Source organism: Nelumbo nucifera, chromosome 2 (genome assembly GCF_055504915.1).
Source record: "Nelumbo nucifera cultivar China Antique chromosome 2, China Antique-T2T, whole genome shotgun sequence".
In the NCBI taxonomy this organism is placed as follows: domain Eukaryota; kingdom Viridiplantae; phylum Streptophyta; class Magnoliopsida; order Proteales; family Nelumbonaceae; genus Nelumbo; species Nelumbo nucifera.
Window position 1 is genome coordinate 103039676 of NC_142650.1, and position 14512 is coordinate 103054187.

The following is a 14512-nucleotide window of genomic DNA, read 5'->3' on the forward strand; positions in this document are numbered from 1 at the left end:
ATGACAAATACAGAGATATTGCATGAGACATGTCAAGAAAGCCATAGGCAAGGTTCTAAATATCGACACGGGCCAATATGCCTACTGTGTCAGTACATTTTTTTTAGTTTTTTTTTAAACTGGTTCAGAGGGGTCGGTTTAAGGCCTGGCTACCTTTTGAACCAGTGGCTGACCCAATACAACCCCTGGAGGGACGTATCGTTAAACCATCGGCATAATATATTGGCCAATACGGGTCGATACGTATCGATACTTTGAACCTTGGCCATAGGTAGTGAGTGTTCCATCTAGTTTCAGGCCTAAGTAAAGAAAGTGGATTAACAAAACGAAATAAACTTCATGCTTACTACTAGGTGATTAAAGCAACTGCTTAAATGACTGTTTGCTCTAAGGAAGGGAATTATGTTGATTATGCATAATAAGTTATTAGGTCTTGGGTGTTGATTTGTGTTTTAATTATATACTAATTCGGTTATTTTAGATTGTATTTTTGGTAATTTGTATTTTGTTATATATCATTCATTTAATTGTTCCTTTTTTGTTGTTATAATACATGACTTTTTTGATGATTGAGTAGATCGTGTTAATTATTAGACCTGAGTAGTGAAGACTTCTGCAAATCATTTCTATCCACTTGAAAGCCTGAGAGCTTGTACTCAATGTTTATGTGGAATTTGTAATATATTTTTTTTTTCCTTTTACCTTCTATAAGATCCTTGTATTTTTATTATATAAATGAGGCAAAACAGGTGCTTCTTGTGTCATAGGTTGTTTTGTCTCGGCTTCCATCGATCTTTTCTTTTAGTATTTTGTAACTTCTTGATGTTATAGTTTATGCTCATTTAGTTTCTTGTGTTTGTGTATATTATTCATTTGTAGACTTTTGTCAATGCTATATAATGTGGTTTATTTGATTTTTATGGTGTTAATTTGCTATATGTTAACATGTTGATGAAAATGTTCTTATGGTTCTATATATTTGAGTTTTTGGTATATATCTTCTCTTCTTAGGCTTGTTTTTATGGTTGTCTGAGTTTTGGTTATCTGATGATTTGAGTGAATTTGTGGGTTTCTACCATCATAGTTCAATTGCTTATGTATAGAAATTGCTAATTGTTTCATAGTTGTGTCTTTATTTGGTTCCATGTATAAAAAAAATGGAAGGACCTTTTTTTAATGTTCAATTTCATATAGAAGAACATGGAAAATAAATTATTTCTATTCCTCTTCATTTCTAGTAGGTCTTATTGTTATCCATGCCTTTGATATTCTTCATTTGGTCTAATTGTAATCTAATTTTTTCTTGAACTGTGCCAACCACCATGAAATATGGTTATTCTCACCTTTTTCACCATTACCGGCAGACAAGACTGCCCGCATAGGACAAATTTGTACTGTCGGTATTGTACCTTTTTTGGTATACTGGTGTACAACCGCCGGCATAAGCCGGCGGTCCCAGCGATTTTTGACACAACCCTTAAAAAATCGATTAACTTTTTGTGATATATACATAACCCCATGATTACATACTTGTTCTTCTATAATTCTATAAATGCATTAAGAGTTTGTTTCAATCTTCACCTTTCAAAAAGTCATTCTCAAGTTATAAAACAAGACATATTCTACCACCAAACTTCTCCCTTTGACATGTTTGGTAATTGCTAATATAAACCTACAATTTGAATTACTAGGCTTTTTTATACTTCATCTCAATCAAATTAAAATTTATTTCTTCATTTTCAGAAAACTAAGTTCTTAAAGAAAACTACACTTAATATGAAACCATTTCTAACTAAAGAACCATTAAAGGTGAATAAAGAAAATGGAATCAGAATCTCTTGTAAATAAGTTGTCTCTCTAGCTTCTAAACTCTATAAACAATAGAAGATTTCAAATGAACAATAGTTTTTAATTAAAGAAACTTTTTCAAGTTCAAATTCTGAGTTGCTTAAGCATTATGCAAATGATCTTACCATTCTCTAGGAAGGTCTTACAGATTTTTTTTTTCGTTTCTACTTTCCTTCCTAGTTTTTATTCATTTATTTTTGTTCTTTCTTCTTACTTTTGTTTGGAGATTTTACCACAATTCAATCGATTATTCCCAAAATACAATATTAATAATGTAAATCTGTAGGCAATGACTATGCACTTACTTTTTATCATTTTCAATATTATCGTCTTATATCAACAGCTATGAAGACTAATTGACCACCATAGGGATGTTGATGCAAGGCAAAACTTCAGATAAAGCAACAATATATGTGTGCCAAACTGCCAATCAGTACCCTGCGATGAATCAAAACATTATCAGGCTCACCATTTTCTCATGGAATTTCTCCGACAAATTTCTGGCATTGAAGCCAAACCATGAAGATGTTGCTCTAACGTGTCCAAAAGCAATTTTAAACAAAATATCTCCAGTAAAATTTCCTTCAAAAAATGAATTCAATTCGAGGAAGATGGTTTGTTAATTTGTAAGGTTCTCACTTTTCAGTGGCAGCCAAATTAGTGATTTCTTTATTTTAGATTTTTCGTTTGCTTTCTTTGATTTTCTTCGCAACCAAACACAGCTACTGTTCTGGTACCAAGTTCTATAGAAGGATGAGAGCGAAAGAATCACCTTAAAAATAGAGCCGCCCAACATTACAAAAATAGCTGGAGAGATGTATTAAAACGGAATAACCACAATTTGCAATCAGAGAAACTTTCTAGTTTTTCCCTTTTCTTTTTCTCTTTTTCTCTTTTTCTTCTTCACTTACACATGGTACTGAAACAATCTTTTATTTTAATCTTGTCGGAGCTGTTGAATCATTCAAAGATGTATGCTCATCATTCTCCACTCCATAGGATTTTTTCAGCTTTGCCACCATAACCCACATGTTTGCAAGTTCATTTTCGAGATAAGCTTCTCTTTGTTTGGACTCCTCTACCTTCTTCTGAAGCTCTGCCTCTTTTCGATCCTTTTCCATTAGAGCAGCTTCATATGACAATTCTCTCTCTCGACTCATGGCAAGTTCTCTCTTGATGTCAGCGGTTGATCCCCCTTGATCATGTCTCTTGATATGCACATTCCTTTTTCCATTTTGAGCCGCGCCAGTGGATTTCCGCTGGGCAGGGGAATTTTTCAGTGCAGTCAAGTCAGCAGTTAGTCTTTCATTATGGTTCATGAGCTTGGCAACTTCTTCTGTTAACGCCTTTAGCTCCACGGCTGCAGCAGATGCCAACCCTTTGGCATAGGAGCTCTCTTCTGCCAGCTTCTGGTTTCTGATTTCAAGTTGTTCCTTCGTTTCTGTTAATTCAGCCACTTTCTTCTTCAGTTCTTCAGCTTCGTTTGCCTAATTGAGAAAAGAGAAAGCACTAACAATGTTAACAGGAAATGCTGTTTCACCTGCAAACTAGATATCTTTAGTACAATATCTATCAACTTGATGCATCAAATAAAAAAAAAATAAGAAAAAAGAAAAATATCATAACAAAGGCACTTCCTTCTGCAACTCAAAAAGAAAAAAAGGTCATTATGTACCCCTCTCACTCTATACTAAATATCTCCCTAAGATGGATACCGCCTTTCAGTGATTTGGCTCAAAGTAAAACTAAGCTTATGCGCAGTAACAGGTAAAATTCACTATGGTATGGTGGTTGTGTATGTTAAGAGAGTAATGGGCTATGAAACAGTAAAATGCATAATCTTGTGTATTATGAAGGTTTAGGTGTGGTTAACTATCTTTGGTCTTTCAGTATCTTGAGTTGACATACCTTTGGTCTTTCAGTATCTTCAGAGTTACATGAATGGTTAACTAAAACTAATACAGCTCCAGGGTTCACGTCAATATCAAAATATAGTTCGAGTGCATTAAATTCTGTAGTTACATACTTCTAATCTAGAGGATTTTAATATGCTTTTTTATTTGGCTGAGTTGTGCAATGTCAGTTGTACAAAAACTATAAATGCAAAAGAGGGCAGATCACCTAGATGCAACATGATTTGAGATTGAAAATCAACATTTAAGTTTTTTCCTGGACTCCTCTTCCTTCACATTTTAGTGACTAAACATTATGTATACATGTAATGACCTGTAGTTCTGTAATCTTTGCAGTTATCTCCATTTGTTTCTAACCTCACACTCATCATCAATTGCAGGTTGGTACATTTTTTACATTTGGAATTCGCATAGTACTAACATCCTCGGTAATATAATAGGGTAGTGGGACATCTATCATATTAATTTTTCAACATCAATGCATACCATAGCATAGACATCAATGGCAGAAAAAGAAACGACAGTTAATATTTTTTAAGGGGCGAGGGGGGTAAGAACACAGTAGGACGAACTTTCAAGTTCCATTCCATGTGTGATAGATAAGGACCAACTGGTTTCCAATTGGAATAGCATATTTTCCTGACCTAAAATACAGAATTAGCTATTGAGTGTGTTTTACAACTGCAATAAAATATATTTTCATAACCAAAAATACAGAATTACCTTTTAAATATGATTATAGGAACTAACCATGATGGAGCATAATTTTCAAGGTGCCAAGGCAAAGCTAAGTGACAGGGTGGCACCTTGTTGCATAGCTGCCTAGGTGTTGCCTTGCCGATGAGTTTTTTAAAATTAAAAATATAAGTCCTAAGGTAGTTTCCTAGGTTTCATAGCTACTAGTAGTTATCTTTAACTAGCAATTGCCAAATAATCCTCATGAAAGAAGGAGTGGAAATAAAATATTAAAAAAAATCTTTGGAAAATAAAATGGAGAAGGGGTGGAGTCCTTAATTTTGTGCTTGAAAAAAGAAGAAAAGAAAATAGTGGAAAAAGTAGAAGATTGCCTTGGTTGTTCAGGTGTTTTTATTGGATAAAATCTTCAAGTTATTCCTTACCAAATGGTTCAGGTTTTGAAGTCTTGAAAAGGTTCAAGACAACGTCCACCAACTTGTGTGTTGATTGAACCAAAACAAACAAGAAAAATAATAAAAAGAAACTAGTAATACAAATTATAAAAAAAAAACATATATCATAAACCCACAAAATTAATAATTGAGTTTAATAATGCCTATTGTAATTTTTTAATATCATAAAATAAAAATATTATGTGACCCCTTGCAAAAAGGCATGTAAGCGTTTGGGCAAGGCAACCCTCCAAGGGCACCTTGTCACCTAGGCACTGCCTTGACAACTATGAGGTGGAGATTTGGTTACAAATCCAGATCATTATAACCTCTGTATGAAAATTGCATGGAAATGATATAGTTTGGCTTCAAATAGCTAAGACTAAAAACCAATAATCAGATTATATAACTAAAACCTGTGACTGTAGCAGCAAGTCTTCTTTAGCATCTCTCAAAACTGCATTTATTTTTTTTAGACCAAATTCTTCTTGGAAGCTTCTCCCTTCAGCATAATGTTGTGAATGTGCTGTCACTGGACTGGAATTCCTTGGCTCCAATGCTTCAGACAGCTGTTGTCTCAAGGAAGCAATTGTTTCCTGTAATCCTTCACACTCACAGATCTGAAAGAAAAGGATATGTGATAGCAAAATCAGTTAGTACTGCCAAGCTTTCTCATGACCAGGGATACATCTCCAAAGTATCATCAATATTTTAGGCAACAGTGATAAATTTTGCCAATTTTTTGAATATTTAGGAGATGTTGCCAAAATTAAATCTTCACGAGAGAAGTGACTTTAACTAAGAAAGAAACCCTTTGTCTATTTATTATTTGGAAATATTTGAAATTGTATTATAGGGACCATTACTTGGTGCAATGATAAAATCTTGGGCCGGAAAGCATAGGTGGTGACTCCCTAAGAGCTTAAGTGCTAGCCCTCTTACAAGGGCTGAGTTGGCAAATACAATTGCACCTTCAACAAATTAAAGAGGAAGGAGACTCCAAATTGATTATAGGGTGGCTTCAAACAGGCAGCTTAGGGATTTGGACCCGCAGGAAAACTATGAAGGAAATTAGATGTCTTTCAAGGGAATTGAGTGTTTCCACTAGTTGGGTGAGAAGATCTGCAAATAGTTTGGTGGATACTTTAGCCAAACAAAGCACAGGGGTAAACTCTTTTTGGGCTGAATTGTAAATTAGAAGTCTTTTGGGGGTCAGTTTCCTTACTCTTGGGAACTGGACCAATGTACTAATTCTTCTTATCTTAATTGATGAAAATTACCATTTCCAATAAAAAAAAATGCAGGTTCAAGACTGAGGGCGGCTACTTTATCTAAAAAAAGGACAAAGATTAGGAGTATATCTAGTCTACCCCACCCATGACCCAGATAGCTAGGACCAACATTGGGTAATGGCCTTTTCTATTCTAAACCAAAACGGACAATTTCCTTGATTCCCAGTGAAAGATAACACAAAGACTTGTAAAAAAGTTTGCATCCAAAATCAATTAGGCATTAATTTAACAATGGTTTGTTCATCTATTTTTATTTTTTGTGTTTCTTGCCAAATACTGTATTCTCCTCATATATTTTCTTGCCAAATACAGTATTTTCCTCAAATATTGTATTTCTTCTTCAATACCACTGATTATTACTGACTTACATTTCCAATTCCCTCTTCCCTGGCATGACATACCCATTGATAATGGAATTCTAATCCTTGGGAATGATTTTTCTTTTTCTTTTTTTTTTTTGAACCAAGAAAACTCTGGATGCGCTTTTTTTTTTTATCAGCAAGATCTAGATGCACTATTTCTAATGGTTTTAGTACCTTCTGATTAAGCTGCTCTTGAATTATCCTGTTATCTGCAACCTTCACCTGAAATAAACAGTGCAGTAAAGTTCTTCAAATGTCACAGATTCTTGAAAGAAGAATGACAAATACTCAAGGCTACAGAACATAGAACACACAACATAGATAGGGATAGAAAAATATGTAAAGAAGGAAAATTAATTTGTTCAACTTGTAGTTTGAATGTTTACAATGCCATATTCACAGTTTGATAGAATTCAAATCAAAGTCACCTCAAGTTCAAAGGACTTCTCATTCAATTGAGCCACCACTTCAGCAAAAGACTGCAGCATAAAATGATAACCAGCTGAACAATAAGTTCATTATCACATATAAACAGTCTACTTGACTTAGGAGTTCACTATCTTTTACCTGTGACAGCTCCAAGGTGTCCATCTTGTTTTGAGATGCCATGATGGAAACAGCTATCTGCTTTTCAAGGGAAGCTATTTGTTGGTTCTTCACCTTGATTTCATCATTTAGCTTTTGCATATCCACCTTAAATTCAAAAGACCATCAAATGTGCTTTCCATGCAAATCAACATGACAAAGCCATGCAGAAAGATAAAAATTAGAAAAAAATGAGGTTATTACATGGATCTGTTCCTTCTTAGGGTTGTTAGAAGCCTCTTCTGATAAGCGTTTTAAGGCACTTTGGTGAAGTGCCACCTCTCCAGACAAGATCTTTTGTTGTTCTCTTAATAGATCAATCTGGTCCATTGTTTTTATGCTGGTCTGACATCAAATAAGAAAAAAAATTAAATAAAATTTACAGAGTAGTAGGATAACATTCACATAAATCTTATGGCTAACTTGTAAGTTGTAACCTATAAGCACCACTAGCTTCAAAAGACAGCAACATTACAGGAACACACCAAAATAGTGCTGCAAATGAAATTCATTGGAAGGGGGAAATTTCAGTGATCTAGAAACTTGAGACCTAAACTGGCCTTAGAATTTTTGTACATAATCCATCACACTACTCAGCAAAACCTTGTAACACATATGAGTCAATGGCAACTATAAAAAATTATGAGAAAAGAACATGTGATTCAAAAAGAAATATAATTAGATTATCTGCCATCTACCAACACCAAATACAGAGTTTATTAAGTTTAAAGCATAATATCAAGTTGATTCAATGATTTTATTGCACAGGAAGGTCTCCTATGAAAACACTTTAGTACAATGGAGATAAGAGAATAGATGAAACCAGGGTTTCTTGGCAAAAAAGAAAGAAAAAAAAAAGAAAAGAAGAAAAATAGAAAAGAAATGTTTGATCCAAAGTGACTAATTCCAATTGTTTGTTAACGTAAATGAAATTATGAAGCCAACTAAAACACCCATAGAGAAACAAAAGTACATAGTTAGGGCATCCAACACCCTTTCTGCAATAGAACTTCAAAATCTAAGTAGCAATATACAAAATTACTATGAAATATTGCCAAACCAAAACGCATTTCTACCAGTATATGCACTGTAAAGAGACTGGGACGAATGGGCCCTAACAGCCTTTCATGTGCTATCCTTTATTTTATCTTTTATTTTATGTTGATGGGCCTCACTTAATGGGCCTGTTATTTGTTCTTATTTTATTTTCTTTATGTAACTACCAAGCTGGCCGTTCACTTAAGGGTATACTTGTCATCATCAATTTTTTAGAGATTAATAAAATAGGGTTAGAGGAGAAGGGTGATTAATTCGACTTCTTCTTCTCTTATCTCTTTTCTTCGCCATCTTCCTCTCTTATACAGTTATTCAGATCTGTTCTATTCCGCTAATCACTAAGTTTAATCTTGATATTAGAGGACTGATTTACATCTTGGTATCAGAGCAGGTTCAGTTCCTCTTCCTTCTTTTTTCTTTGTTCCTAAACACTCTAAAATCAAGAGAGTGTATGGAGAGATAGGTTCTCTATAGTATAGAGAATAACTTGCCTAGTTGGTAGAAGGGTTTGAAGAGTTTAGTTCTGGTCAGATTTTGCCAAGAAGTGATGCTGTTTTGCTGCTGCCCAAAACCCTAGCCAACTAGAGTTTTTCAAGGTTACCAAGAAAGGTGAAGCTTGGGTGTGGCGCTCTGTGCTTGGAAGGTGTCTTGTGACTGCTAAAGAAGGGCGGTTCAGGTTTGGAAGAGTTTGGGTTAGTCTGGTGGGTGCGGCAGAGTCTTCTCTCTTCCTCTCATTTGCTGGACGGAGCAAAACCCTAGTTTTTCAAGCACCCAAGTTCTGGTTTGACTTCAAGTAAGTTTACATAGTTAAAATTTTCTATTCTTTGATTTCCGTTTGATTAATGGAGGCATACAGAAGTGAGTTCAAGCAGGTGCCAGTTTTTGGACTTGCTTCAGTAGATTCCGTTTTGACTGGTGTTACCACAATTAAGCTAGATGAGACGAACTATCTTGCTTGGGCACAGTCTATAAAAATCTATGTTTGTAGTAGAGGAAAACTCGGGTATCTCACAGGCAGCAAGGTGAAACCCGAAGAGACAAACCCTAAATTTGAAAGATGGATGCAAGAGAACTATATTGTTATATGATGGTTAGTCAACTCTATGCAACCCCATATAAGCCAGCACTATCTCTGGATGTCTTCGGTTAAGGAGATATGGGACAGTGTAACTGAGACCTATTCACAGAAACTAAATGTAGCCAGAGCATACAAATTGAAAAGTGATGTGAAGAACCTGAGACAGGGGGAGAAGAATGTAGCAATCTACTACTCTATACTAAAATCCCTATGGTAGGAAATTGATGTTATGGAGACATTGGTATGGGAGAGTAAAAAAGATACTGAAATGCATAGAAAACTAGTGGAGAGAAATAGGGTGTTTGAGTTTCTCACTGGACTCAACCCTGAGTTTGATATTATCAGACAAAACATTTTGGCCAGGGATGAGGTTACTCTTTCACAGGCATATGCTATGATAAGTAGTGAGGAGAGTAGGCGGTAGGTGCAGTTGCAGAGTCCAACTACAGAACATTTTGCACATGCGGGAATGAAACCGAAGGGCCCTACTGAGAAAAGAGAGCAAACGTGGAATATTGCAAGAAACCACGACATACAAAGGACACCTGCTGGAAGCTTCATCCTGAACTTCTTCCTGATAGGTTTAAGAACAAACCCTAAGAAGGGCAGTCGGGTGGGAAAATCCAAGACTGCTAATGCTGCTACAATGCCTGAAGGGGGAAGTAAGGAAAGCAAAGAAAAATCAACTATTGAGCAATTGGCTACAATGAAGCTGGATTTTGAGAAGTATGGGAGGCTCCTAAATCACCTGGAAGCTACGGTTTCTTCAACTCACCCTTCCAACAGTACATCATCTTCATCGGCTTTTGCTCACTCAGGTACTCGTGCTTCTGCGAATCATGCTTCAGCTTCAGTTAATCATAAAATCCCTTGGATTATTGATTCTGGTGCATCAAACCATATGACAAGCCTATCTAACCTGTTTTGCTCATATCACCTCCTCTCTAGGAAAGAGAAAATATCCCTTGCCGATGGGTCCCTTGCCCCCATCTTTGGTAAAGGTGATATAAAGACCCTTGACACCCTGTTCTTATCTTCTGTTCTTCATGTCCCAAAGCATAACACAAATCTCTTATCTATTAGTAGCTTAACAAAGTCCATGAATTGCAGCATAACTTTCTTTCCCACTCATTGTGTTTTTCAAAACCTGCAGTTTCGGAGGATGATTGGGAGTGGCCATGAGGCGAACGGAATATACTTGCTGGACACACCAGATCAAGCTTTGGGACCACCTCATGGAGTTGCCTTAGAGTCAGTCGTGTCAGAGTCTGTTAACAAAATTTTATTATGTCATTTTCGGTTTGGTCACTTGTCCTTTTCTGCTTTGAGTCATCTGTTCCCAAATATGTTTAAAGGAGTGTCTTTATCGAGTCTTCATTATGAATCATGTGAGCTGGCAAAGCATTGTAGACATTCCTATTCAATTAGCAATAAAAGATCATTTTCTCCTTTCCATATTGTTCACTCTGATGTGTGGGGGCCATATCACATGCCAACCATGGGGGGTTACAGGTACTTTATCCTTTGATGTGTGGGGCCATTCACGTTACACTTGGATTTATCTCATGAAATCTAGGGATGAAGTACCAACTATTGTGAAAAATTTTCATGAACTCATCCTCACCCAGTTTAATACCCGTATCAAAATATTCCGCCCTGACAATACTAAGGATTATTTTGAGAGAACCCTCTCCACCTATCTTGAAACTTTTGGGGTTATTCATCAAAGTTCTTGTTCCTACACTCCACGACAAAACGGGGTGGCGGAAAGAAAGAACAGGCATGTGGTTGAGGTTGTCAGATCCCTCTTATTTGCATCCCATGTTCCTATAAAGTTTTGGGGAGATGTTGTTCTTACTACTACCTTTCTGATCAACCATATGCCCTCCCGGGTCCTTGGCTTTAAAACCCCTTTTAGTCTTCTCTTCCCGGATGAGGATCTCTTTTCTCTTCCTCTCCGTGTGTTTGGGTGTACTTGCTATATGCATATTCATAGTCACCAAAGGCACAAGTTTGAACCTAAGGCACATAAGTGCGTGTTTCTAGGATATGCTTCCACACAGAAGGGGTATTGCTGTTTTGATCCAGTTCGTGGCACCCGCTTTGTATCTAGGGATGTCACCTTTGCAGAGCTGACTCCCTTCTTTAGTATTCCTCCTGAGGGGGAGAAATTTGATGAGTACTTTGCTATGTCTCCAGCTGTTCCTCTTCCCATCCCATGTGAGTCCGATAATGGGGTGTCCACCTCTTCCACTGGGCCTACCCCTGATGTCCCTGCTCCCCCTCCTGCTTCTGTTCCTGCTCTCCAAAGGTGGTACCAAAAGCAGAGATTCAGACATGTGCAGGTTGTTTCCACTCCTTCAGAAGAGCATCTTGCCACTCCCATCATTCCTGAGGAAACAGGTCAGCCCTCTACTGACCCATCTCAGACTGTTCCAGACCTTGACCTTCCTATTGCTCTTCGCAAGAGCAAGCGAAAGTGTACAACCCATTGTATCTCCAAACACTTGTCTTACAGCCTTCTCTCCCCTTCCTACTACTCTTTTCTTGCCTCTGTTTCTTCCCATGTGATACCCAGGTCTGTACCGGAAGCTTTATCTCAAGCTGAATGGAGGGAAGCTATGATGACCGAACTTGATGCATTGCATAAGAATCATACCTAGGATATTGTGGACTTGCTGGAAGGGAAGGAACCAGTGGGTTGTAAATGGGTGTTTACTATTAAATATCACTCTGATGGCTCTGTTGAGAGGTTTAAGGCTCGGTTGGTTGCTAAGGGTTACACCCAAATGTATGGCAATGACTATCTTGAGACATTTGCTCCTATAGCTAAGATGACTTCAGTCAGGGTTTTACTTTCTCTAGCAGCTACTTTTGACTGGCCCCTACACCAATTCAATGTTAAAAATGCCTTTTTGAATGGAGAAATGCATGAAGAGGTCTATATGTCTCTACCTCCAGGAGTGTATGGGAAAGAAATGAAAGGCAAGGTGTGTAAACTACACAAATCTATTTACGGTCTTAAACAATCTCCTCGGGCTTGGTTTGAGAGATTTCGGGTTGCTCTCGTCTCTTTCGGCTATATTCAAACACAATCTGATCATACACTGTTCTTGAAGAGAAATGAGTCTCTGGTGACCTTCTTGATTGTTTATGATGATGATATTGTGGTCACTGGTAATGACATTGAAGAGGCCAGTAAACTAAAAGCATTTCTCAACTCTGAATTTGAAATCAAAGATTTGGGAGATCTTCGGTATTTCCTAGGCATTGAAGTTGCTCGATCTAAGGATGGTATATTCATATCTCAGCGCAAATATGTCCTTGATCTTCTTGCTGAAACTGGTAAACTTGGAGCTAAACCCATCTCCACTCCCATTGATCCTAATCATAAGCTTTCTGCCACAGATGGTGAACTTTTGTCTGATAAGGGAGTGTTTCAAAGACTGCTTGGGAAGCTATTATACCTTTGCATGACTCGGCCAGATATTTCCTATGTAGTCAATGTAATCAGTCAGTTTATGCATTCTCCCAGAGATACTCATCTAGCTGCTGCAGAAAGGGTTCTGTGCTACTTGAAAGGTACTCCAAGGAAAGGTATTCTATTTGCTAAGCATGGTCACATGAAGCTAGAAGCCTTTACTGATGCAGATTGGGCAGGATGTATTAATGACAGAAGGTCCACCTCTGGTTATTGTGCTCTGGTTGCTGGGAATATTGTGTCTTGGAGAAGTAAGAAACAATCAGTAGTTGCTAGATCCTCATCTGAAGCAGAATACAGGGCAATGGCTCATGGTGTGTCAGAATTACTATGGCTACGATCCAATGATGCTCTATTGTGACAACCAAGCTGCTATCAACATTGCACATAATACTACTCAACATGACAGAACTAAGCACATTGAGGTTGATAGGCATTTTCATAAGGGAAAGAGTCTCTTCAGGAGAAGTTTGTTTACCATTTATCACATCAGAAGAGCAACTGGCTGATATCTTGACCAAGGGAGTTCCTAGGGGGTAAATTGACACACTATATAAGCAAGCTGGGCATGATTGACATCTATGCTCAGCTTGAGGGGGAGTGTAAAGAGATTGGGCCGAATGGGCCCTAACAGCCTTTCGTGTGATATCCTTTATTTATCTTTTATTTTATGTTGATGGGCCTCACTTAATGGGCCTGTTATTTGTTCTTATTTTATTTTCTTTATGTAACTGCCAAGCTGGCCATTCACTTAAGGGTATACTTGTCATCATCAATTTTTTAGAGATTAATAAAATAGGGTTAGAGGAGAAGGGTGATTAATTCGACTTCTTCTTCTCTTACCACTTTTCTTCGCCATCTTCCTCTCTTATACAGTTATTCAGATCTGTTCTATTCTGCTAATCACTAAGTTTAATCTTGATATTAGAGAACTGATTTACATCTTGCACAAAATAAATAGATATTACAAATTGTGAAGATGATTTCCTCTTTTGATCATAACACTACAAAGCTATTCTTTGAGCTTTAATGTTTGAAAAAATTAAAAACATGTGAAGGTAAGAGTTCAAGGAGAATCGAAGAACAAAAGATAGGAAAGCATAGAGAGATCCAAAAATTAATATGAAAAGAAATTTTAGATTTGTATATTTCCAAGATTTCTAACTAAAGAAGTTTCTTGTCAATTTGTATATTTCCAAGATTTCCAACTAAAGAAGCTTCTTGTCAAGCCCAAGTAGCAATCCAAACTTGCATAGATTTCAATGAAAATCATTAACTTGGTAACAATTAAGTGAAGTTCCTTAACTGTTTGATGCAAATATGGTTCTATGCTATTGCCACATTAACCACTAGCTTTCTAAATGAAATTGATTTACTTAAAGGACATACCAGAAGTGTCTCTTGTCCAGAAAAAGTAACATTACAAACTTCTCTATCTTGTCCAGCCTCCAACAAAATATCAGCATGAGTACTTTCAGTAATTAAAGAATTAGAAATTCTATGTTCTGTGGGACAACTAATGCTTTCTGCCCGAGGAGTTGAAGGTGCAGTAATTGATTTCGTCCCACTTGATTTATCACCATCTGTGCTTGTCAATGTGGCGAAGCCATTATCTCGTTTCTGCTAATAGAATATTAATATTATATAAGCATCAAGTAAAGAATATTTCTGTAGCACCTGGAAAATGCCACATGCATAAATTGAAAATATTTATTTTTGTGACACTTCTAGGTTTCAGCATATCTCTTTAAATAAAAAAATTTATTCCAT

At 36.7% G+C, this 14512-nt stretch overlaps 1 protein-coding gene across 4 annotated transcripts in view; it reads right to left on the minus strand.

Moving 5' to 3' along the window:
- Nucleotides 1-2602: 2602 nt before the first annotated feature.
- LOC104587468 (kinesin-like protein KIN-7K, chloroplastic) overlaps nucleotides 2603-14512 on the minus strand; it is a 79426-nt gene continuing 67516 nt past the window's right edge. For 3 of the 4 annotated variants that reach the window (XM_010245093.3, XM_010245096.3, XM_088897500.1), the window contains 7 exons: nucleotides 14132-14365; nucleotides 7332-7472; nucleotides 7110-7235; nucleotides 6971-7021; nucleotides 6717-6764; nucleotides 5305-5508; nucleotides 2603-3335 (listed from right to left, as the gene is read on the minus strand). In XM_010245093.3, coding sequence (XP_010243395.1) covers nucleotides 2781-3335; nucleotides 5305-5508; nucleotides 6717-6764; nucleotides 6971-7021; nucleotides 7110-7235; nucleotides 7332-7472; nucleotides 14132-14365 — 1359 coding nt within the window. In that variant the 3' untranslated portion in view covers nucleotides 2603-2780. The remainder of the gene's footprint in view (nucleotides 3336-5304; nucleotides 5509-6716; nucleotides 6765-6970; nucleotides 7022-7109; nucleotides 7236-7331; nucleotides 7473-14131; nucleotides 14366-14512) is intronic. The other variant, XM_010245095.3, reaches the window with a different exon arrangement.